The 24,728-nt window shown below is 46.2% G+C and overlaps 1 protein-coding gene across 1 annotated transcript in view; it reads left to right on the top strand.

The window, feature by feature from the left end:
- WDR75 (WD repeat domain 75) overlaps positions 1-24,728 on the top strand; it is a 110,678-nt gene that overhangs the window by 70,696 nt on the left and 15,254 nt on the right. Inside the window, exons 15-20 of the mRNA XM_085869718.1 lie at positions 2,777-2,871; positions 3,130-3,225; positions 5,527-5,696; positions 15,031-15,087; positions 15,452-15,589; positions 16,544-16,635. Of these exons, the coding sequence (XP_085725844.1) occupies positions 2,777-2,871; positions 3,130-3,225; positions 5,527-5,696; positions 15,031-15,087; positions 15,452-15,589; positions 16,544-16,635 (648 nt within the window). The remainder of the gene's footprint in view (positions 1-2,776; positions 2,872-3,129; positions 3,226-5,526; positions 5,697-15,030; positions 15,088-15,451; positions 15,590-16,543; positions 16,636-24,728) is intronic.

Raw genomic sequence — 24,728 nt, 5'->3', positions numbered from 1 at the left:
CAAGCAAGTGCTGAAGCCCTATTGAATTCGTTCGTATTATTAGGGCTTCAAGCAAGTGCTGAAGCCCTATTGAATTCGTTCGTATTATTATTATTATTATTATTATTATTATTATTATTATAACGGGTTTTATGTTCTACTGACCGATTTTGTGGCGGATCTGGAGGGAAAACTGTCGGATGAAATTCAACGAAACTTAACAGGATTATTACTCACCACCTGAAGTTTATACTATGAAACATTTGATGACGTAGGTCACGTGGTATGGCGGCCATATTTGATTTTATCCAAAACCTAAAAACATCTTCTTCTCCAGAAGGGATAATCAGACAGACTCAATCTTTTGCACACCTTTGCTAAGTTCGATGCTAATGTGAATTTGTTAATTTGGTCGAAATCGTTACATAATTAATATGATTTAAAATGATGCCGATTCGCCTCATTAAATATGCAAAATATGCAAATGAGAGTTGAAAAAATTTAATGACAGATTTCGATAGTACATAAACAGGGGACTCCCAATATAGTTATACTATGTCTGTATTTGACCCCAGTGAGCCCCCAGCGCCCCCCAAAGTTGAAAATGACCCATTTTTGAAATGTCATAAAATGAAAACAACGCTTAGAGTAAATTCAATGAAACTTATACATTTAATTAATCTCCACCTGAAGTTTATACTTTAAAAATTTTGATGACGTAGGTCACATGGTATGGCGGCCATATTGGATTTTATCCAAAACCTAAAAACATCTTCTTCTCCAGAAGGGATAATCAGACAGCCTCAATCTTTTGCACACATTTGCTAAGTTCGATGTTAATGTGAATTTGTTAATTTCGTCGAAATCGTTGCATAATTAATATGATTTTAAATGATGCCGATTCGCCTCATTAAATATGAAAAATATGCAAATGAGAGTTGAAAAAATTTAATGACAGATTTAGATAGTACATGAAGAGGGGACTCCCAATGTATTTATACGATGTCTGTATTTGACCCCAGTGAGCCCCCAGCGCCCCCCAAAGTTGAAAATGACCCATTTTTTTAATGTCATAAAATGAAAACAACGCTTGGATGAAATTCAATGAAACTTATCAATTTAATTACTCTCCACCTGAAGTTTATACTTTAAAAATTTTGATGACGTAGGTCACGTGGTCTGGTGGCCATATTGGATTTTATCCAAAACCTAAAAACATCTTCTTCTCCAGAAGGGATAATCTGACAGCCTCAATCTTTTGCACACATTTGCTAAGTTCGATGTTAATGTGAATTTGTTAATTTCGTCGAAATCGTTACATAATTAATATGATTTAAAATGATGCCGATTCGCCTCATTAAATATGCAAAATATGCAAATGAGAGTTAAAAAAATTTAATGACAAATTTAGATAGCACATAAACAGGGGACTCCCAATATATTTATACTATGTCTGTATTTGACCCCAGTGAGCCCCCAGAGCCCCCCAAAGTTGAAAATGACCAATTTTTGAAATGTCATAAAATGAAAAACAACGCTTGGATGAAATTCAATGAAACTTATACATTGAATAACTCTCCACCTGAAGTTTATATTTTGAAAATTTTGATGACGTAGGTCACGTGGTCTGGCGGCCATATTGGATTTTCTCCAAAACCTAAAAACATCTTCTTCTCCAGAAGGGGTAATACGACAGCCTCAAACTTTTGCACACATTTGCAAGGTTCCATTGGAATGTTAAGTTGTTAATTTCGTCAAAATCGTTGCATAATTTATATGATTAAAATGATGCCGATTCGCCTCATTAAATATGCCAAATATGCAAATGAGAGTTGAAAAAATTTAATGACAGATTCTGATAGGCCTTGAAGAGGGGACTCCAAATATATTTACGCTATGTCTGTATTTTACCCCAGTGAGGCCCCAGAGCCCCCCAAAGTTGAAAATCACCCATTTTTGACATGTCGTAAAATGAAAACCAAAGAAGATAGACAAAAAGTGACCACAAATTCTGGAAGATATTTTAACGTTCTACAAGTTCGCCATTTACATTAATATGCAAATGTGGAGTTATTGGACTTTTTTGAGGACTTGAAAATTTGTCCAGCCTCGATTTGTCCAACGTGAAGTTTCTTTCTCTATCATGTATTGCTATGGGCTTTTCAATCCTTCATCGATATAACTTGAGGGACCCCGTAGCTGGGCCACATTGCAGACTTGAACTAACTTTCTAACTCGGAAAACCCATATCATGTGACAGGGTGATGGTGTTGAAATTTGTTAAAATGGAGGCACGCCTTGAAGCCCGGGATTACTGGTTTACCAGTTTTAATTTTAATTATTTTTGTTTTTTTACTACAGCCTTTAAAGCTGGTGTCTTATTTTAATTGAATTGTATACTTTAACACTGTAGAACACAAATTGCCTTGTTGGCATTTTCAAAAACCTCCAGTTTAGCAGTACTTGGACAAAATTTGACGCCATCTCGAACACTTTTCCGCTCGTGCTCTCAGCATTGGGGAATAACGAAAGTCAGACAAAATTGCGGCTAGTAGGAAATATAGATGGTGCTCGGAAACGCAAAGCAAGACAGGAAAAAATCCTTCCCATGTCCTTTTTCTCAAGATTGTGGGGTAAGGTGTTTTATGAATTCCCTGTAGTGCTTGTCAGAGAGTGTATAATGACATTGATTTTTTTTTTCCGGTAAAATGACCATAAAATCTGTCACTTTTAAAGAAAACTCAGAGTAGTTTGAAGTAACCAAGGGCATGTGATGTATTAATTTTATTTATTTCAGGCACATTTGTTTCGGTCGGAATAGCTGTTCTAATTACCTGCTGGGAGGGAGTTCTGCTGGTTTCCTTCATGTGTGGAACTTGCTAAGCTGCTGCTGTGAGTCGTCCTATCCGTGTTTCTTGTATTTTTGTACATTTATTTTAACCAATGAGACTTTTGTTCTAACGTAGATTGTTTTTCTTTGATTTTTTTTTTCCAGTAATGTGGATAATTTTATTCATTTCACAACATTTATTTGTGGTCAATGGAGACGTGTCTTTATTATCAGTCTCATTGTCATCATCACTTTGATGTTGATAATTTTGTATGCTAAGGAGGCTTGCACCACTTGTGCTGCATGATTTGCTTTTACAGTGGAGTGGAGTATGCAGTTGGACGTGGGTGTCCTCGTGGCAGATCCATCTTCAGATGTGCTTGCAGCATTCACGTCTTCAGCTACTCATCCAAGTGGTACGTTCTGATATGTGCAAAGCTGATGCTCTGTTGGAGATGCTCTTTTTGCATTGATGTTGAACAAACTTAGGGTTACCATTCGTCCAGTTTTTCCCAGACGCGTCCTCCTTTTCGGTCCTTACATATCCGTCCGGCCGGGTTTTTTAAATATCTTAAAATGTCCGGGATTTTGGCGCTATTGTTTGCTTTTCCATTTTCATCGGGATAATTTTTTAGATTTGGGATATTTTTTTTGGGTTATTTTTAACCTTATTGAAACAGATAAGCCATTTTTGTACATTTTCTTAGTGATAAAATGCGTTTATGTAATATTTGGATCAGGACAGTTTGGTACAAGTCTGTACTACTCCGTCAGGGTGTAATGGACATGTTGAAACATCGACACACGTCCATTTCTAGTTGCAGTGAGCGAGAGAGTTCAGTGTCTTCTCTGAGTCTGTATCGTACCCACTTGTTCGATTTTTCTTTGAGAGCTCTTTAAAATGCCAAAATGGAAGTGTCGATTCACTGCAGAACTAAAGACAAAATTCTCGTGTTTTTGAAGTGGTCAAGAAGAATGGGAAGGCGAGTGCTTGGTATGTAGAGCTGGTACGTCCGTCTTAGTGGCAAATAAAGGTGTTGTTTATTTACAATCTCATGTGAACTCGGACAAGCACAACATTTCCAGTAATTCAGTATTTCAACTGGAAGAACGGTGATTTGCAGTCAAAATTAATCTGAGTCCGGAACACACTTGATGAGACTACCGATGCGATTGCTCAATACGTAAAGGAAACTTTTGGAGTGTCCTCTTTTCAGAATGTTCCTTTCCAGAGTGTCATCTATTTTTTTTAAGTTAAAATGTGGTAACCCTTGGCAAGCATCCCTATTCAAATAGAGTTGGTTGTTTCCACAATTACACAATATCGTTTATTTTGTTGTTGCTGTTGCTGTTTCCACAATTGCATAATATGATTTTCTTGTAAAGTGTAAAGTGTATTTGTGATGATGCCTACATTGCGAGATGTTTGCATAACTTGTTTCTAGTGTGTTTAATGGTTTGCTTCATAGCAATATTGTATTTTGGGTTTGGTGTAACAAAACTTTGAGCAGTTCGAACAATTTAATTGCTTTTTTTGCATTTTGCATTGCAATGCTACTTTCATAAACTTCTGCACAAGGATTATTGAACTTTTTCTTGAGTAAAAGAAAAGTAAACAAGAAAGCATCTCGAAATGCAAAGCCCCCTTACAGATTAGACAGTTTAGACCCTTGACCATTTGGAGCTTTAGACCACTTGGACCTTTTTTTGTGTTTGTTGAAAATTTGATGACAAAAGCTCAAATGAAAAAAAAGTTATGGCCTAGACAGACACACGTGATTACAAAATCCCGTCTCCCGCTGTGCTGGGGACAGGCTGACAAATGAAAAAAAAACCACCTGCTTATGTTACATATCTATACACATGGAACCTTGATGCAGGAAGAGGTCATTTGGCCCAACAAAGACAATTTAATTTGCTACTAGTAAAATTATTATTCACTTTTATTGTGAGCCAGTTCCCTGTGTTGCGTAAAACCTGTGCATTCCATGCTAACATTTTTACCGTTTGAAATTTTATCACATTTTCAACAAACCTTTATTGTGAGAACTGGTGTGATTGGCTCACTGCGCTCGCCTCTCCACATATCGTCGTTGCAGAGATTTACATTATAGATTAGCTGTGTTGTCATGATTTACACCAATCATAATTTCAAACATTTCTTTTGTACAAATGTATTTGTGATATATTGGTGATATTATATTCGGTTATAATTTAGTCTTGTAATATAAAAAAGTCCAAGTGGTCTGAAGCTCTCAATGGTCAAGGGTCTAAGCTGTCTAATCCATCTGAAGGCTGTAAGGGATCTAAATGGTGTTAAGGTCTAACTAAGGGGTCTGAAGGGACTTGAGGGGTGTAAATGTCTAAAGGTTCTTGGGATCTAAAGGGTATGAAAGGTGTGGAGGGTGAAGGGCTCTGAAGTTGTCTAAAGTGTTGAAAGGGTCTTAAAGGGAAAAGGAGTCTTTAAGGGGTTTTTTTGGTCATTTTGGGTCTTCAGGGTCTTTTGGGTCTTTAACACATGGCAATATTATAGATTGGTCTTTCTGAAGCATGATTCTGTGTGCAATTACATTTTTAACTTGGAAAAGTGTCTGCACAATTATTTTGATTTGTTGATTCTGCAACAAAGTGCTACGTTTTGCCAAAGGAAGGTGGTTTTAAAACTTCACCCTTTGTCTTATGTTCATTGTTTGTTTTTGCTTTTTCCTACTTTGCAGGCTTTGTTTTTCGGCCAAGCGAACGTAAACCTTTGTTTGTGGAGACATCTGTGAGCTCGACAGCCATCTTGTCTGCTGTGTTTGTACCCAGGGACAAGCCACTAGATGTAACAACTGCATCAGAACGTTGGCTTTCTGCCTCTCGCCTCTATTTCCTCGATTTCAACCAGGTGGCTTTTTAATCTGAATGCTGTCGGAAAGAAATCTGTTTAATTATTTATTTTCCGATTTGATTATACAACTTCACCATTAGCACTTGCGCTTTTTATGCCTTCACGGCCGAGCTGATCACCTCCAGGCACTTATCCCTCTCCACGTGGCTTCTTCAGCCCAAACCCACCCCCTCCAACTGTACTCCTCATAGATTTGTTTTCAGCAATTAAGATCGATATTTCTCACCATTTCATTCTGGTTTCCCATTCGATATATAATACGTAGATCAGTCGTTTGTTTCAATTTCGCTTTGGGATTTAATTTTCCTCATTGCAACTTGTGATGCGACGCAAATGGTGCACGGATTTGAGGGGGGATGTTTTTAATTTTCTGAGTGATCTAAAGTATTTTAATGGTCTACAGCAGGGGTCGGGAACGTTTTTGACTCGGAGAGCCATTAAAGCAAAATATTTGGAAATCTATTTCAGTGAGAGCCATATAATATATTTTAAGACTGAATTCAACTAAATGTGAGTATAATAAGCCTCTGAATTTATTCTTTTAAATAATGTTGTTATAATACTCACCATTAATGGGACTTCTGGTGCTGCATGGATTTGCTGATGGCTTTGTAGTCTGGTTGGTACTTGGTGAGGTTAAGCTTCATGCAACCGTTGAGGCTTTCATCCGTTAGACGTGATCGTAGGTTGGACTTGATGTTTTTAAGATGTGAGAATGACTGCTCACATGCATACGTAGATCCAAACAAGGTCAATACAGCAATACTCACATGCTGCAGTGTGAGGTATGTGACAGGAAGCGCGTTCCAAGTTTTGATAATCAGCTCGTCTTCGGGTTGTAGTTTTTTCATTTCTTCCCACATGTGCTTGCTCGCCAACTCCGCTTTCTGTCGTGCGATTCTTTCCAAATCTTCATTCAGTGACTTGAACTTATTCACCCACATGTCTGAGGCCTTCAGGTCAGCCACTTCTGCTTCAAAATCTCTGACGGAGACACCAGGAATGTAACTCAGGTCGGCTGTGTTCAGTGAACACTCGTTTGGATGGGTGATGAACTTAAAAAGAGCGAGTGTGCTCACGAAATTCTCCAAAGCGTGCTTTGAATGACTGTAGGAGACTGGATGTGAAGCCAGCTAACTGGTGGAGATCAAAGTTTTGAGTGGGCTCACTTGCTGTGCATGCATCTTTAAATTGTCTCAGTTTTTCAAAATGTAGTAAACGACCTGTTTCAAGATCCATGATAAAGAGCTCCAGCTTGTTTTCAAAAGCAAACACGGCTTGTTGAAGGGATAACACTGTATTTCCAATGCCTTGCATTTTCACGTTGAGCTCGTTCAGATGTTCAGTCATATCCACGAGATAGTAAAACTTGAGGAGCCACTCAGTTTCGGCTAGATCAGGATGCTCAATCCCTTTCATTTCAAGGAAAGTCCGGATTTCGTTCAGGCAAGCCGCAAAACGGCTAAGCACCTTCCCTCTTGACAACCAATGCACATTGCTGTGCAAAAGCAGACCGTGATAGTTATTTCCAACTTCATCCAGAAGTGTTTTAAACTGGCGAGCATTTAAGGCTCGGGCAACAATAAAGTTGATCACACGAATGACCAGCGACATCACTTCGCCAAGCTGCCCATCACACATCTGAGCACAAAGTGCCTCCTGGTGTAGAATGCAATGGAAACTTAGGATGGGTCTATTTTCATGTTCACGGAGAAGCGCCACAAATCCTTTGTTTTTCCCCACCATACACGGAGCACCATCAGTACACACTGAGATAAGTTTATCCATTCGTAGATTTTTTTCTTGAGCGAACTCCATGAAAGACTTGAATAAATACTCACCTCTTGTGGACCCTTTTATTGGCAGAACAGCAAGACTTTCTTCGCGCAGTGTATCACCAGCAGCATATCTTGCAATCACACTGAACTGCGACAAATGGCTTACGTCTGTTGACTCATCCAAAGCCAGGGAAAAGAACGGCGCTGTATTTATGTCCTTCACTTGCGTTTCCTCCACTTGGTTTGCCATCATGATGGTACGATCATGAACAGTTCTTGCCGACAGAGGCATGTCTTGTATCCGTTTGATTATCTTGTCTTTGTTTGGAAGATCATCAAAAAGTTCATTGGCTACATCCAGCATGAACGTTTTTGCATACTCGCCATCTGTGAATGGTTTTCCGTTCCTCACTATTGCTAAAGATCCAGCAAAGCTGGCGGAATTATAGTCACCTTGCCGGGTCCATACGCGGAGTTGCTGCTGGCTGGCTTGCACCCTGCTCAGTAGCTCTTGACACGCTTTCTTTCTGCTGTCTCCCACAGGGTATTTTGATGCAAAGGTAGCATGGCGCGTGTCGAAGTGCCGCTTTATATTCGACCGTTTCATCGATGCAATTTTGTCATTGCAAATTAGACACACCACAGAACCTGCTCTCTCCACAAAGGCGAATTCTTCGGCCCATTCGTCTCCTGAAATGTACGATACTCCTCATCTTTTTTCTTTTCGCCATCTTCTTCGTGAAGCGTTCGCTTTGAGCAAATGAGAGAGACCCAGATGTTGACCCAAATGAGTCTGGCTGGCCTGCGCACGGGCGGACATACTCGAGAGGTGCGGCGCGGCCGGCCGACTCCGGGATGCTGTCGCCTGAGCGGTGGCGCGTGGTTGGGCGAGATGAATTCCGTGACGCGTCTCGGCGGCGGCACGTCGTGGAGGAACCGAAATCACGAGTCGCCTCAGCGGTGGCGCGTGATTGGTCGAGATGAATTCCGTGACGCGTCTCGGCGGCGGCACGTCATTGGAGGAACCGAAATCACGAGTCGCCTCAGCAGTGGCGCGTGATTGGTCGAGATGAATTCCGTGACGCGTCTCGGCGGCGGCACGTCATTGGAGGAACCGAAATCACGAGTCGCCTCAGCGGTGGCACGTGATTGGTCGAGATGAATTCCGTGACGCGTCTCGGCGGCGGCACGTCATTGGAGGAACCGAAATCACTACTCGCGTCGGCCGCATGACTGGACGAAACAAAAACCGCTTCAGACAATTCGGAGGTGTTTTTTCTTCTCTCCTTCTGCCAAGTTCAACCCTGCACGTGAATGAAGCACGACACCATTCAAACTATAGGTAAAGCTTCTGCGAGAAATATTGGGCTTTCCAAGTTTCAAGCTCCAATTTTATCTGCGAGCCAGATGCAATCATCAAAAGAGCCATACCTGGCTCGCGAGCCACACGTTCCCGACCCCTGGTCTACAGGGTCTAAGAGTCTAAACCTAAATGATTATAAGGGTGAAAGAGCAAAAGTGTCCAAAGGGTCTTAAAAGGTCTATAGGTCTCTGAAAGGTCTTAAAAGTGTCTGGATATGAAGGGCTGTAAAGGTCTTAAGGATATAATGTGTGCAAAGGTCTAAAGGGTCTTTAAGAGGTTTAAGGTGCCTTAAATAAGCAACACGGGAAAGCTCACCTGGGCCAGACACGAGAAGGATTGACAGACTGAGACCTCTTTCATGATTCTGTGGGTGGTGGCAGAGCATGGCCGTTCATATTGGTGGGGCAATTTCTGGTTGATTCCGATAATGAGCCAGACTCTAACACGTTAACTAGTTCCGCTACCCTGGTCTGGCCGGCGGCCTAACTTCTTTGAGGGATGAGCGGCGGTAGGCCGTGTGAAATGGAGCAATAACAGACCTGTGATGCCCTTCAATGTCTGGGGCCACATGTGCGCTCCACTGAATGAGCCAGCATGTACCTTGCCCTTCGTCGACAGGCTCGGGTAAACCGCTCAGCCCTCTCCGTGATGAGAACTGGGGCATGAGACGGTGTCCCACGAACGATGAATTCCCAGAAAGCATGAGTCATCAGCTCGCTTTGATCAAGTCCCTGCCCTTTGTACATACTGCCCGTCAATACTACCGATGGGACGGTTTGGCGAGATCCTTGGATCAGCCCCTGTACGGGCGTATGCGTTGTCATTGTTGGCTTATGCGGGTGGCGATGAAAAGACGATCAAACTTCACTGTCTCGAGGAAGTAAAAGTTGTAACTATGACCCAATTTGACCATTTTCTCCCCTCCAAAAAACTATGACCCAATTTCCAAAGAAGGACAACAAGGCCCCTCTTCCAGTCAGTAGGGATGATGTCTGTGTTCCAGGCAGAGCACAGAACTGCATGCAACGACACGAGTACAGCCTTGAGAAGTTCAGCATGGATGCCACAGATCCCAGGAGCTTTATCCCATATCAACCGGTTCACCACAGCCTGTGTTTCCACAAACAAAGGTGGATCACAGTTGATTGGAGGGTCAGCAACAGGGATAGTAACACCCCTGACATCCAACTCAACAGCTGGTGGATCAGCCTGGTACAACCACTCAAAGTAACTGGCCAAGCGGGCCTTCACTTCAGACTCCTCTGTCAAGATCCCTCCACCCTCCGCTCTAACTGCAGTACACCGAGGGATGGGCTTGGAGAAACACAATGCATGAATTCCCCTGTAAGCAGGATGAGAATCACTTGACCACAGGTGATGCTGTACCCCCTCACAGATGCCTCACACATAGGCCTCCTTGTCCACCCTCAGCACACTTACAGTTTTACACCTCAACTCCCTAAAACAGCTCAGCTCTGCCATTAAGCCTGGCCTACAACTCTGGTCAATGGTATCCAGTGTTCCTTGAGAGACAATTTCTTCTTCGCCCTGCGGTGAGTTCCAAGACATCCACCAGCAACATCAAGGACTGTGGTCTTGAAGGCACTCCACAACTCTTCAGGACCCCCCAAAGCACCCAGACACCCCAAATCCCCACTCAGCCTGTTCACAAACTCCTCAGCTACTCTCTCATCCTTGAGCTTGCCAACATCCAGCCTAGGCTGGGATGGTACCATTCTCCCAGATTTAAACTGCAACTTCAGCGTGGCTACAACAAGCCTGTAGTCAGTATTGATGAACTGAGCACTCCAGTAGACCCTGCAGTTCTGGATCATCTTCCAGTGACCATCAACGAGCACATGGTCAATCTCCTTTGCCGCACCGCCAGCGTTGGAATACCAAGTGCAGCGATGAGCCTGTGGGCACTGAAACCATGAACCAGCCACCCTAAGTGCATGAGTTCTTTGCAAGTCAAGGAACTTGATGCTATTCTGATTCACAGTTCCAGACCCATGGGGACCAACACATGTCTCACAACCATCCATTCAGTTCCAGTCGGTGCATTGAAATCCCCCAAGACTAGAAGTGTATCTCGTCTGGGGCACTGATCAACCACAGACTCGAGTGTGGCGTAGAATGCATCCTTCACGGTGAGATCACTCGCCTGAGTCAGAGCATAAACAGAGACCAGGGAAATGACACCTAAGGAGTGGCAAATGCTTCACCTCATAATACGCTCGTTGACCGATGTTGCCTCAATTACCATTGGAATCAGGTTATTGGACACAGCTACAGCAACTTCTTGGGCATGGTAACCATTAGAGCGACCAGACTAATCGTAGGTGTAACCACCCACCATGATTTCGCCACAATCTGGTCTCTGAACCTCAGAGAGAGCTGCAATCCCGATGTCCAAACACTTGAGCTCAGATGATAACAGAGACAGGTGATCATCCTCTCTTAGGGATAGGACGTTCCTGGCACCCACCCAAAGGGACCGCCTCAGGTTAACCCAAGGAGACTGCCGTCTGGTGGACGACACCTCAGCACCACCCCGACATACACTACCGCAATCTCATCTGGGAAGGTTACCCCTTGGTTTTCCTTCTATCATCAAAGTGTGGGGGTCCCGAAGGATTTACCCCAATCCCGTTATCGAGTGAGCTGCCCGTCGGAGGACAGCTGCACAGGAGGTTCTCCCACGGAGTGGGTTTTCAATTTTCTTTACGGTTTTATTATGTTTTGTGGAGTGTAGGTTTTTACGGTGGCCGGAGTGCAAATCCTGCCATCAACCGCCTAAAAGAGAAACCAAACTGCAGGAGGACGTCCGCAGACACAGTTGGGCACTAGATATGGATGGCCTTTGGCTCACAAGGAGCTCCTCTGCCCTTGACAGGTTTTGTCTTTAATCTTGGTTGGTGTCCATATCATGAAGCTGAGTGGTGGAGACGGTTTAGTCTTCGACAACCCGACCATGAAACAGGTTAGTCCAGGTTTACATGATGCCTATCGCAAGTCATAGATCTGATCTGGCCTGACCTGACAATAACACTCCTGACCTGGAGTGTTCCTAGTCCAACCATCTTATTTCCTGGATTGATTCCTCCTCTCCGCTTTCTTGTTTTCCTGTTCGCTCCTTCCCTTGCTGCTTCCCAATTGTTACCCCATGACCATTCTGTCAGTTCAACCTTGCTCTTCTGTGAGTCTTCCATAAGAAAAAAAAAAAAACCCCATCACAGCAGCCTATGTCAAGTCTTTCCTGCTTTCAAACAGCCTGATCTCTGACCATCAGTTTGGATTCCATCCCAGTCACTCAACTCTGAACATGCTGCTGCTCCTCTCTCAACAATGGTTAAGGTCAGGACCGTAACCCTAAATCTTAAACAAGGTCAGGACCGTTTAATTAGACATATCTTGGTCATTTCACACAGTCTGGCATCCTTCTTTACTTGCCAAGCTCTCTGCCTGTAGCATACAAGGTGGGCCCCATTCCTGGATTGTTGACTTTCTTCCTTCATGAAGTCAATGCATTGCTATCAACGGAACCCTCTTCTCTCCTCTTCTCGCCAATGCTGAAGTGACCAAGGCAGTGTTGGGCCCAGTCTTGTTCCTCATCTACACAAAGCTCTTCTCTACTGTGCTGTGGAAAACCCTCTCTTCGGCTACTCTATACAATACATTACCCATCCCATTGATAGGCGGACAACAGCTGTGTCACTCTACTGATTTGGATGCATTTAGATTATCATGTGATAAATGGAACATGTCCTTCAATCATGGAAAATCTCAGTTTCACCTTGTCATTCCAGAAGGATCATCATGAACTCACCGATGTATTTCCATAGTGACTCACTTAAAAAGGTTTGTTCTCTTGAACTTGTAGGCCTCACCATCAGCCATGCCTTATTCTGGGCTGACTATGTAGCAAAGCTGGCCTCAAAAGCCAACTGCAGACTGGATATTCTGTATTATTCCAAGTCTTTATTTAGAAAATCAAAACTACTCGGTCTACTGACAAAAATTTATGTAGTTCAATGAGGTCCAGCATCACATCTGTCTCCTGGATTATGTGGCTTCTCAAGCTCAACATTATTGGAATCACTCTAGGTGAGGCAGAAACATGAGGTCTGCTGCTTTCGTATCACGGACAGGTTTTTTTTTTTTAGGGTGGGGGGTATTTTGTTTTCTTTTTAACCACCTCTCCTCTGGTTTAGCTTTCTGACCTCCATCCCTACCCAACAATAGGGTTGGGTAAATATGATTGAAATTTTGTGCATAGCATTTTCTACGGCCGTTTTCCATGCTGAATCCAAATCCGGTCGATTATTATTATTATTTTTTTTAATTACCTCCAATGACCTTTGATCCCCGGAACCTTAATTTATTCAAAATGGCGGCCAAAAATTGACCTTTTTCATGTTTTCCTTCTCTAATGTGACTAATAAGGCTTTTAATATATCATTTCACAAGTTTTTCAGGTCAAGGAATACGCTAATCACATTTTCAAATTGATTGGATGTTGCATAGGACCGAAATCAAGTAATTTAGGAAAAAGGAAGACTTGAAGAAAAATAAAAATACTAGGCTATTGAATACTATACAAATTTGCAAAAAGCACAAAGGACCTTTGACCCCAGACAGTCGATATTTACTGAGTACACTATCGGAGAAAGAACTTCTCGCGGAAGTGACATATTTACGCTTAACTGTAGCCAGACATACGCCAACAAAGACGTGTGAAGGATGGAGCAGGGAAATTCCCCACTCAAAAATTCAGTTTGACCGAGCTACTCAACTCTATAAAGAATGCTATCAAACCCGATGAATCCGTGCAGGATAACATTAATAAACTTTTGTTGGCGGCACTGGTGTGATCTCGGTCTTGTGTTGATCTGAGAATGACAAAAACAGTTCAATTGTAGCAAAATATTGTGCGGTTTTCAAAAATTGTGTTTTAAAAATCATCAAATCGTTGCATAAGTGTTAATTTTCGTATTTCTTGATTGGAAAAACCTGTAAATTGAAATATTACGAGCCTTATTTTCTCTCAGTTGGTCAGAAATGCATTAAAATATCTTTTTTGTCGCCATTTTGAATAAATTAAAGTTCCGGGGGTCAAAAGTCATCGGAGGTAAAAAAAAAATTCCAACGTTTTCAGATTCAGCATCGAAAATGGCCATAGAAAATGCTATGTGAAGACACTTAACCGAAAAAACTTCACTATTTACCCAACCCTACCAACAACTCTATGACCCCTTCTGGTTAAACTTAAAAATCCAGGCTGACTGCACACCAACTTATTTTTTCATCACTTCTGCTGTGTGTGAAATCCGCTTTCTTCGGTGCTGCTTTCCATTCTTCCCTCCAAGACCAAGCAGATGGTGCACTGCCATCTCACGTCACCCCCTTCCTTACCCACAGTCTTTGTTACATCCAATAACTCTTCCCAAGGCAACCATCTTATTTGCCGTTTGCAGTGTTTCTTCCCCTCTCATGTACACCTTGCTTCTCCTTTTACTGCACCATTTCCACAAGCTCTCCTTTCACATATGAACATGAAAGGATAATAAAGGTAAAAACAATTTGAATCGTTTTAAAAAAGATTTTCTGAAACTAAGAGGTAGTAAATCAAACATGAGCCATATGTTTGGCAAGCACGCTTCACTGCATATGTAATAAATACAGGCCTCTACTTGGCTGGGTTGGCCTCTTGAGCAACTCCAATGTGCAAATGAAAACTTGGCGAAGATAACTATAATTCAAACTTCCTTCCGTACTTGATAACAATTTAGGATTTCATAAATGAGCCATCTAAAGCAAAAATACTTTCATGGTCTTGGGTTCCGTCACGCCAATTGGTAGATTCCCACTACTGTATTTTACCTTTGCTGTTGTTGACATTTTACTGTATTTGTAAATTTATATAATGCACTTATGGTCATTTTATTTTGTACATTTTTATTTTTCATTTCCCACGAACATTTCTTGGTTGCTAACTTCATAGCGCTTGACATTTATTGAAATATCACATCTGGTTGGTTCTCTATTTGCTGGAGATAAAAGCAAAATTGTGCTACTCTTGCACCCAATTTTCTCTGACTTCAACCATCCCTTTATCCCCATCTACCACGTATGCCAAACCCTCCTACCTCTCCCCTCGGTGTGCTTTCATATTGCTCTGGTCTTGCAGGAACTGTTGACACTGGCAGCCGAATCAGATGTAAAAGATACACCAACAAGCAAACAGGTAAAATCTTTTCATCAATCGTCGAAGAAAAAAAAAATTGTATTTGGGCAAATCCCTCATCCTCAAACTGTGAGCCGCAGGGCAGAAAGTGGGAAAACGCTTTCGCATTGAGATTTTCATGAAAACTTTCAAGGTTCATAAAGTCACGAACAAGTCTGTCCATGCCAAGCCCTCTGCCTACGGCTCGCAAGGCCATGTGTACTCAGAGCTTAATCTTGGAGGGGGTGGGGGAGGGGACTGAGCAAGGCAGGCCTGCTGTTTGGCCACAAGACCTAGGAAACCGATGTCTTGTATAGTCTTTTGCAAAAGGATAATTTATACATTCCATCGACCGGTTATTGCATTTGTTTCCTTTATGCCACAGTTGGTCTTGAAAGAGAACATTCCTGCCACGCCATTTTCTGTTTTGCTTGGCAAGCACACAAGGCATCGTGAGGCTCATGATGAAAACGCCATTCCATCTCTAGCACCACACCTATCAGGCTCACTCACCATTGAGCAGGTTTGCAAATTTCTTTCTTTCACCGCAGACAGTGTGCTTGTTTTGAATATAATGCAAAACTGCATAATCCTACATTTTTGACTTTCACTCAATGAGCATGTTATTGTGTAGAATATTGATGATGAATAGTCTTTTGCGATACATATTTGGTTGATACACAAGTCCTGGTGGTTTGAGTTTGTTTTTTAAAAGGCTGGCTTTCCACAGGATTTATGCCTCCGCTGACAGTCGCTGGAGGCATTATGTTTTCTTGTTGTCCATCCGTCCGAGCGTCCATGATTAGGTTTCGTTACCGTGGTAACTTAAAAACAGCTGAAGGGATCCAAGTCAACCTTTGTACAAGTATGTATAATGATGCAAAGATGAACTGATTAGATTATGGTCAATGGTCAGAGGTCCCACGAGGTAAAAATTGTTCCTGCGCTAACTTGTTTTCTGGATATTTAAAAAAAAAAATCATCTGCAAATTGATTTTGTTTCTGTCTTTCCAAATTGTTTTGACAAGAACGAATTCATTTGATTTTGGTGAAGATCCGAATCTGTATCCAGATACGAGATTTTTTTTTTTTTAATTTTCCAATGATTCTTCACCATTGAGAGATGGGGCTAAAAACAATAGAGGGTATAGCATGATATTTCAAAAAGTTTTGAACGAGTTATGCCAAAACTTGGTGGATGATTTGGGTAGGCGACAAGAACAAGCCGATTCGATTTTGGTGAAGCTCCAGATGCAGATCCGGCCGAACAGTGGGATACAAAACGTAAACTGTTCAGCCTGGCAGAGGTGTGTGCTCTACCGAGTTCCGTTCCCGTTCTCATTTTGTTCTTCTGTGAGTCTTAACTTCAGAAATAAAAACCCATTCTATGTACAACTATATCTTAACTTTCTTTTCCACATCACACCTTTCCTTCTCTGTTCCTTCCCCAATTTATCTTTCTTTTCCCAATCCCCAGATGTTGACAACTCCAGCCCATGTTTTGCCTCCTGTGACTGACCTCTGTGGCCTCTTCTTATCATCACTGTTGCCACCATCAAAAGATTGCAGGTAAAAACAGACTGCATACCACTCGATCAGCGAATCAGTTCCTTGTTTTGTGCTTATGATTTTGAAGCAAAATGTCAAGGTGCATCCAAACATCCAAAAAGGAATGCGGTAAGAAAGGTATAAATTAAGAAAAAGCAACTGAAAATATTTGATGAGAAATTAAAAAAAATTAAAAAAAACTTGTTATAAAAGTCAGGCAGGGCCGCAGTTGATGAACCTATGTGAAGAATGGTCAACCACTTGATCAGCATGTTAGTGTAAAGAACGACGAGGAGGTTTCTGTTGTTTCTTAATAGCATTCTTGTAGTGGAAGGTGTGATTTTAGGTCAGAAAAGTATGTAGAAATCAATGTTTTGCTTTAAAGTAAACAAAACTTTAATTGCAGACATTGGTGTACTAGGTGTTAGTGAAGTCTCTTGAGGATTGGAGTGATGTGATTAAAAAAAAAAATGTAAACCTAAACCACAAGCCTGGGTGCCATATTGTAAATATTGACAATGTCCTGAGAGAAGAAGCAGGCAAGCCCACAAGCAGAGATTTGCAGAAATCAAAGTGTAACGTTATGAAAGCATGAACCAAAGTTTCAGTCATCCTCTGATTTAAACATGTGGAAATTTGTATTACATTGTGCAGATGGAAGAAGATATATCTGCAAAATATCCATGATGAGACCGTTCACCCCTCCCCCCCCATCTCTCACCCCTCCCCCATCTCTCACCCCTCCCCCATCTATCACCCCTCCCCCATCTATCACCCCTCCCCCATCTATCACCCCTCCCCATCTCTCACCCCCAAAATATCTCACCCCCCATATCTCACTCCTTCATCCATCTCTCCCACCCCTCCCCATCTCTCACCCCTCCCCCATCTCTCACCCCTCCCCCATCTCACCCCTCCCCCATCTCTCACCCCTCCCCTCCCCCTCCTTTCTCACCCTCCCCTCCCCCTCCTTTCTCACCCCTCCCCATCTATCACCCCTCCCCCATCTATCACCCCTCCCCCATCTATCACCCCTCCCCCATCTATCACCCCTCCCCATCTATCACCCCTCCCCATCTCTCACCCCCAAAATATCTCACCCCCCATATCTCACTCCTTCATCCATCTCTCCCACCCCTCCCCCATCTCTCACCCCTCCCCCATCTCTCACCCCTCCCCCATCTCTCACCCCTCCCCCATCTCTCACCCCTCCCCATCTCACCCCTCCCCCATCTCTCACCCCTCCCCTCCCCCTCCTTTCTCACCCCTCCCCCTCCCCCTCCTTTCTCACCCCTCCCCTCCCCCTCCTTTCTCACCCCTCCCCTCCTTTCTCACACCCCCCATATCTCACTCCTTCATCCATCTCTCCCACCCTCCCCCATCTCCCACCCCTCCCCCATCTCTCACCCCTCCCCATCTCTCACCCCTCCCCCATCTCACCCCTCCCCTCCTTTCTCACCCCTCCCCTCCTTTCTCACCCCTCCCCCTCCTTTCTCACCCCTCCCCTCCTTTCTCACCCCTCCCCTTTCTCTCACCCCTCCCCCATCTCACCCAACCCTTCTTGGATCACTCACCGCCCCCCCCCCTGTATTTCTCACCACCTCATGGAAATATATATATATATATATATATATATATATATATATTGTTGTGGTTACCAGATTCGCAAACCACCATTCAGGTCCCTTAGGTGAGGTATCTCGGTAAGTACATGTGTAGTTAGGCCCAAACCCGTTGTCTAGTGGGAATACATGTCATTTATACGTGCTGCGACTCTTCAGGATAGCCGTTTTTCTTTCACTATCTTTATTTTGGACCAACCGCCATGATCACAACCACAACATCAACCACCAACCACAACCACCGCTTCACCACAACCGCCACGACCTTCCCGTCACACCTCGCCACCGTAGCATCGCCACCGTTCTTGCCCCGCTGTGGGTACCGGTGTTGGACTCATGCAGAACGCGCGTCGAACAGCGTGTACAAAATCACGGATTTTCTGCTTCAAAAACGGATCAAAAACGACACACGCCCACTTTTTGCCGTCCAATCGGTGAGCGAGGGGCGAATTGGCCCCGCCCCCAGGGCGATCGATATATGCAAATTTGTGGATCAAAACGCCTTCACGCCCACTTTTTCTCGGGCCAATGGGGAGCGAGGTGAAAGGTCAAAGGGAGGGGGTCAAAGGCGAAGTTACGGGGGGATAAAAGGACGGTGTTCGTCAGTCAGAAAGAGTCCAAAGAAGAGTCAGCAGAACGAGGTCGGAGAGTCAAGAAGAGGAGAGTCGGAAGCAGAGGGTCAAGACTTCGCGGGCGGTGGAGCTGCTCGTCGTGTGCGTTGGAGTCGGAACGGAGGGGACGGAGCTGTGGAAAGGCGGCGACACCAGACGAGGGGGTGCTCGCGTCGTGCAGGAAGCTGCACCCGAGGGAGGCCGACAGCGCGACCTGGCCGAGGTGGAGACGCTCGTCGCACATAATAAAGATCCTCTATACCCCGAGCATCAGCAACCCCCTCCTGTTTCCCCCCGCGCTGAGATAGTGCGACCAAGGGGGCCCCGTTCCCACCCCCTGCCAGGCACTGTCCACGAGGCCCGCGGAGAGAGGCGCCATCGCCGCTCCGCGTCTCATCACCAGACGGGTAGGCCCGACCCGGTCTCGGCCTCAGGCCGCCTCATTCTTGAGGTATTTCTTTTCCTTGGTTTTGGGTATGTGTTGTCGGCGCCGTCTGTGAAGTAGAATTGTATAAGTGTTGCCGTGTGCTCGGTAGTCGGTATTAGCTCTGCACTGTGTTTTCACTTTTATGTTTGCTTTTTGTGTAAATGGAATTGTGTTTTCTTTTTTTTGTGTGCATTTGGTGGAATTGTATTTGTGTGCTTTCCGTGTGCCGAGAATAAATGTGCTTTATTGTTGAACTGTTTCCCGCTTCGCTTCGTCTTTTCCTCCATTGAATCCCCATCTTGCTTCACGTAAAGGGTTGGTAGTGGGCTGAATACGCCCGATAATTAATCGAACCGTCGAGGTCGACGATAACACCGCTCGGTTATTCTGATAGTACGGAACGGGTCGCTTAAGTGGCCCGTGTCCGAAGTCGACCTGCGGCGAGGTGCGATCGCCCGGTCTACCCTCCGCGTGGGTACTTAGGTAGTTCGAATTTGGCGAGCAACCCTATCCCACGCGGGGGCTGATTGGCTCGATCGCGGTGAGACCGAAAGGTCCACCCGTGACTGGTTCCCGGCGTTAGTCCGAGAGGGTCACGACTGGATTGTCCGTCCGGTGGGCGACGTGCCGCGATTCGAGTTACGTGGCCGTCGCACGCCGGCGGGCGCGAAAACCGCAACACTGGTGTCAGGAGTGGGATGCAAATTCATCGCCCTCCTCGCGGCACTGGTATTGGAGAGCGGGACAACAGGCTCTCCTGTCTCCAGCGAAATTCACGGGAATCGGTCCAGGGGTGAGAGAAGCGACCCCCGATTCCCTCCAAATTACGTGCGAGTTAAATTAACCCTTCACGAGAAACAAGATGGCGTCTCAAGGCGAGCGGGAGCCGGGGGTATTAGAAATGTATATGTGTAGTAATGTAGAATCCATGGTCCAGGATGGAATCCCCGAGCAGGAAATGTTGATTGTGCAGGAACACGGACTCGCCCAACTGAACCCAGGGCCCGAGGTGGGTGCGGCAGCGGCCGCGGTGTATGACACCTCCCCCCCTCTCCACCAAGACCCTTCCCCAACCCCTGCCGAAACGGCTCACTTGAGTGCATCCGACATGGCCCAGCTATTCACCATGCTGGCACAAATGAATGCGGCAATGACAAATGAAATAAAAAACGAAATGAAAGACATGAACAAACAAATAAACGAAAAGATGGATACATTCACAAACGAAATAAAACGCATGAAAACTAAAATGGAAACAAACATGAAGGAAGAAACGAGAAAGCTACGGGGTGAGACGCAGAACATGGGCCGATGCCTGCAGGCGGGCATGAAGGCCGTTAGCAGGGAACTCGGAATGGCGACTCCACGTGTCGGAACAAACGAGCTGGAAGGGGGTGCAACGGCTGACAGGCCCACGGTGGAGGCGGGTAAGGAAAAAGTAATTCGGGAGACAAGAGACGAGGTGAAAGTAATTGCGAGGGAGAGAAAAGAACAATTAATACGAAGAGCAAGGATGAGGTACGCGGAGATCGTGAAAGAGCAAGGAGTGAAAAACAGGGAAGGACGGGAGCGACTTAAAGAGAAAGCAAGGTTGACCTACATAAAGATAAGGGAAAGACGCCAGAAAGAAGCAGAGACCAATAAACACGATGAAGACGGGGTAAGTGACGCGCACACACACACGGAGGTAGTGGAGGATAGTGAGGTTGAGCTCGCGGAGCGTGTGGGGACCCGGTGTGAGCAGCTGGATGGCCTCCTCCAGGAACGAGGGGAGGGAGTCTGCCCCCTTGAGGTGAGTCACGACCAGGTGAGTTCGGTCGTGCTTTGCGAGGTTGAGGGGGCGAGTGCTGCGAACGGGTGCACGGAGAGCTTGGGGGGTATAGAGGCCCCGGAGACCCTTGTGGGGACACGAATCCCCAGTGTGGTTGTCCCTATGTGTGTGGTGCAAGGTGTGAGTGCGTCCCCGTGTGTGGAAGCGACCCCGTGTGTGAGTGGTGTGGTGGCGATGGTGCCGGAGTACGTGCTTCCCAGCACGCCGTGTGTGGATGAGGCACCGTGTGAGGTGAGTACATGGTGTGTGAGTGAAACAGCCAGTATGAGTGAGGCACCGCGGGTGAGTGCCCCCGCGTGTGTGAGTGAGGGACGGTGTGTGGATGAGGCACCGTGTGTGGAAGAGGCCGTGTGTGTGAGTGAAACGGCCAGTGTGGATGAGGCACCGCGGGTGAGTGCCCCCGCGTGTGTAAATAGTATGGTTTGTGTGAGTAGTGAGGCACGCGTGAGTGAACGGCCGAGTGCAAGGGAGACCGTGTGTGTGAGAGAGCGGTATGTGAGGGAGATGTCGGTTGGCATGCGGGAGCACGCAGCCGCGTCTCCCCGTGTGAATGTGATGGAGTGGACTGTGTGCGTCGTGACACGCAGGTGTGCGTGTGTGGAATGGAGACGGAGACGGCGACAGAGGAGAGAAAGCCGGGTAGCGGCTGTAGCTGTTTCGTGGACCGTGCCGGGTTCACCCAGCAGTGAGCACGCGGTTCGTGCTGTGCAACGCACGAGACCGCCACGTGCTCGCTTGCGAGAGTGAAGTCCCGGTCCGGAAACGCACGCGGTGGATTTGCCGATCCCGCGGACGGACAAAGTTTAGGCAGGTAAACGGATTTGGACCGGACGGGTTCTCCACGCGATCGTGTGTGTTAAGCTCCAACGGGCAAAGCACATGTGTTCGCGTGGGAAACCCCTCGAGACGTGGGGCTTGTGTTTTTTTTATGCGCACGGTGACGTCATGGCTGCACGTGTGGTTGGAATCCGGCAGGAGTGGTATCTCTGCCGGATGGTACCGTCCAAGGAGGGACGAGGAACACGTGCAGCTGCATGACGTCACGGCCAGGTGCAAAGTGCGCGAGCTCTGAGTTGCCGCGCAGGTGCTGCGCATGAAAAAAAAAAGAAAAAAAACAAGCCTCACTTTCGGGTACACAGGATTCCTGGGCAAGGGGTGAAAGACCCCCTTACCCTGGGCACAGGATGAAAACTAGTTAGGGGGAAGGGTTAGCTCAGCTAGACCGACTCCATGGGGCAGGGGTAAGTCCTCATGGAGTCCGTGGAATGGATTAGTTAGAGGGATTGTAGCCAGATTTAGGTTGGGAAATAAAATGGATTATTTGGAGACCGTGACAGACTTGTGAATGTGTAGAGGGGACGTAGTTTAGCTACGTAGTGTTAAAAGGAACGTGCTTTAGTTTAAGGGATGACGTGGGAGCACGAGTTAGTTAGGGGAGGTAGATAGAAGGATGGCAGAGTTCAGTGGTGTGTGTGTTGAAGAGTTGTTGGTGAGTAAATTGGAAGCATGTGCTTGGTGAGTGAGTGAGGCCAGCGGGTCTGTGTGAATGGAGTGAATGGGGAATGCATGGTGCGATGAGTGATTGGGGGGAGGAGTGACTCCCGCCCAAGGGACCCCGGGGTCAGAGTAAAGTGAGTTAGCTGGGTTAGTCAAATTGAAAAATGGAGGTCGTTTTGCTGTTGGTGGGAAAGTAGGCTCGAGACCCATTTGGAGGGGTGCAGGAGCCCTGTTGACGGGCTTGGGAGCGTGGCTGCGAAAGGTGAGTATCGCTGAGTGGGTACCCCGGGCACCAGGCTAGTCGGCCGCGGTAGGCCATGGGCCCATGGGGGCCGGGATAGAGTAGTGGGCACGGGTGCGCCTGCTTGGTGCGGGGGCCCGGGCGCCATTAGCCGCGTGGGCAGTGTTGTGGGCACGGGTGACCCTCGGAAAGGGGCCCGGGAGGCCGGCCTGCCACGTGTGCGGTTCAGGGAGGTGCCAGGGGGGCACTCCCCGGTGTTAGGGAGCTGGTAGGCTCGGAGGCAGTGTAGTGCCCGGGGGTGCCATAGCGGGAGATTCGGCAGAGGGTCGTGCCTGCCAAAGGGAGCCACGTGTCCCAGCCAGGAGACCGTGTGAGGGCACGGAGAGAAAATTGGGGGGCGAGGCCCGAAATTGTAAGGACACCAACACAGGCGACGGGAATCTGGGTTGTTAGAACCAATAGTTTAAGCGAGAGGCGCTTGTTGAAAGCCCCGGGGTAGTTTAACAGTTAAATGGTTAGGATAGATTAGGAGATGTACCCCTCCGCACCATCCATCCCCTCGCTGTCGTTGTGGGCCGCTGGACCCACTTGGTGTTAAGATCGCCGAACTCTGGGGAGGCCATTCTGAGGCTTCGTTGGGCCTCGACACAGGACGTTAGCTCTCCCTTGTTCCCCTCCGGGAAGGGAACATAGGGGTTGGGAGTAGGCTAGGTGACAGGATAGGTTAGCCGAACAAGGACGATAAAGGGGGTTAGGGGACGATTTATAGTGGGGGAGTAAAAATAAAAACAACAAAAAATAAGTTGGGGCTAAATTGGGGTTTGACAAATTAAGGGAGTGGGTATGTACAGTGACAGGCAAAGGCGATAGGTTGGGAGGGAGACAGGTAGGTAGGTCCGAGCCCGCCTTCCAAGTGGCCAGCACCACCGCACTCCCTCCACCAACCTCCACTGAACGGCAAGAGCTGGCCAACTTCATCGGCTGGCCGTGTTTTGCTTCAAGGCGGAGGCCGGCCAACTTCATCGGCAGCTGTTGTTTTGCTGCAAGGCCTGTGCCATCGGCTGGCCGTGTTTGCTTCAAGGCCTGTGCCGGCCAGTTCATCTGCCCGCTATGTTTGCCTGCAGCGGCCTTCTTCTGCGGGCTGTGTTTGCCTGCTGCCTTTGCCATGCCATGCCCACTGCCCACGTTCACCAGCCCCGTTCAATTTTTGCTTTGCCCCCCCCCTGTTCATTTCCATGTGCGCCAGGATCGTAAAAGCAACAGTTTGCAAGCTGCGAGAACTGCCCTGTTGGCAGCTACAACACGGGCCTGCAGTGGCGGCCCGTGCACCGTGTTTGCGTTCACTGCATTCAGTTCAAACCGTTCATGCATCCATTCGTTGTGCTCATTGCGTGTGCCACTTGAGCTGGCACGGAGACTGCGTTGTGCAGCCCAAGCACCGTTGTGGTTCACTGCGTTCAGTTCAAAAGGGAAGGCCTTGGACTGCGTGTGAGCAGCCAGCCACGTTCCCTGTCACCTGCATTGTTTTGAGCCAGAGACTGCATGTGGGCAGCCTGGCTCCCTGCTAACTGCTTTCTTTTGCAGAGTTCAATGATCCTGGGCCATGGTTTAGTGTAAAATTTGTAAGTTAAGGTTAAGATGTACTGAACATATGAGTGCGCCCCCCCCGGCATGTCTGTCTAGCGCCGGCAATTTTATTTAAGTCGTCCGTGTGAGTGAGTTTGTTTAGGTAGTTACGCAGCCCTCAGGTTATTTATTTTGGGGACACGAATACCATGAATGTCGCACTCAGGGATCCGTAGGTAAAATGTACTAGGGGAAAACTACACATGATGGCACACGAAAATTTGATGACTCGGGACGAGTCTGTAAAAAGGGGAGGGGG

Source organism: Eptatretus burgeri, chromosome 2 (genome assembly GCF_056783735.1).
Source record: "Eptatretus burgeri isolate ZD-2024b chromosome 2, Ebu_testis_v1, whole genome shotgun sequence".
NCBI lineage: Eukaryota > Metazoa > Chordata > Myxini > Myxiniformes > Myxinidae > Eptatretus > Eptatretus burgeri.
This window is presented reverse-complemented; position numbering and strand designations above follow the sequence as displayed.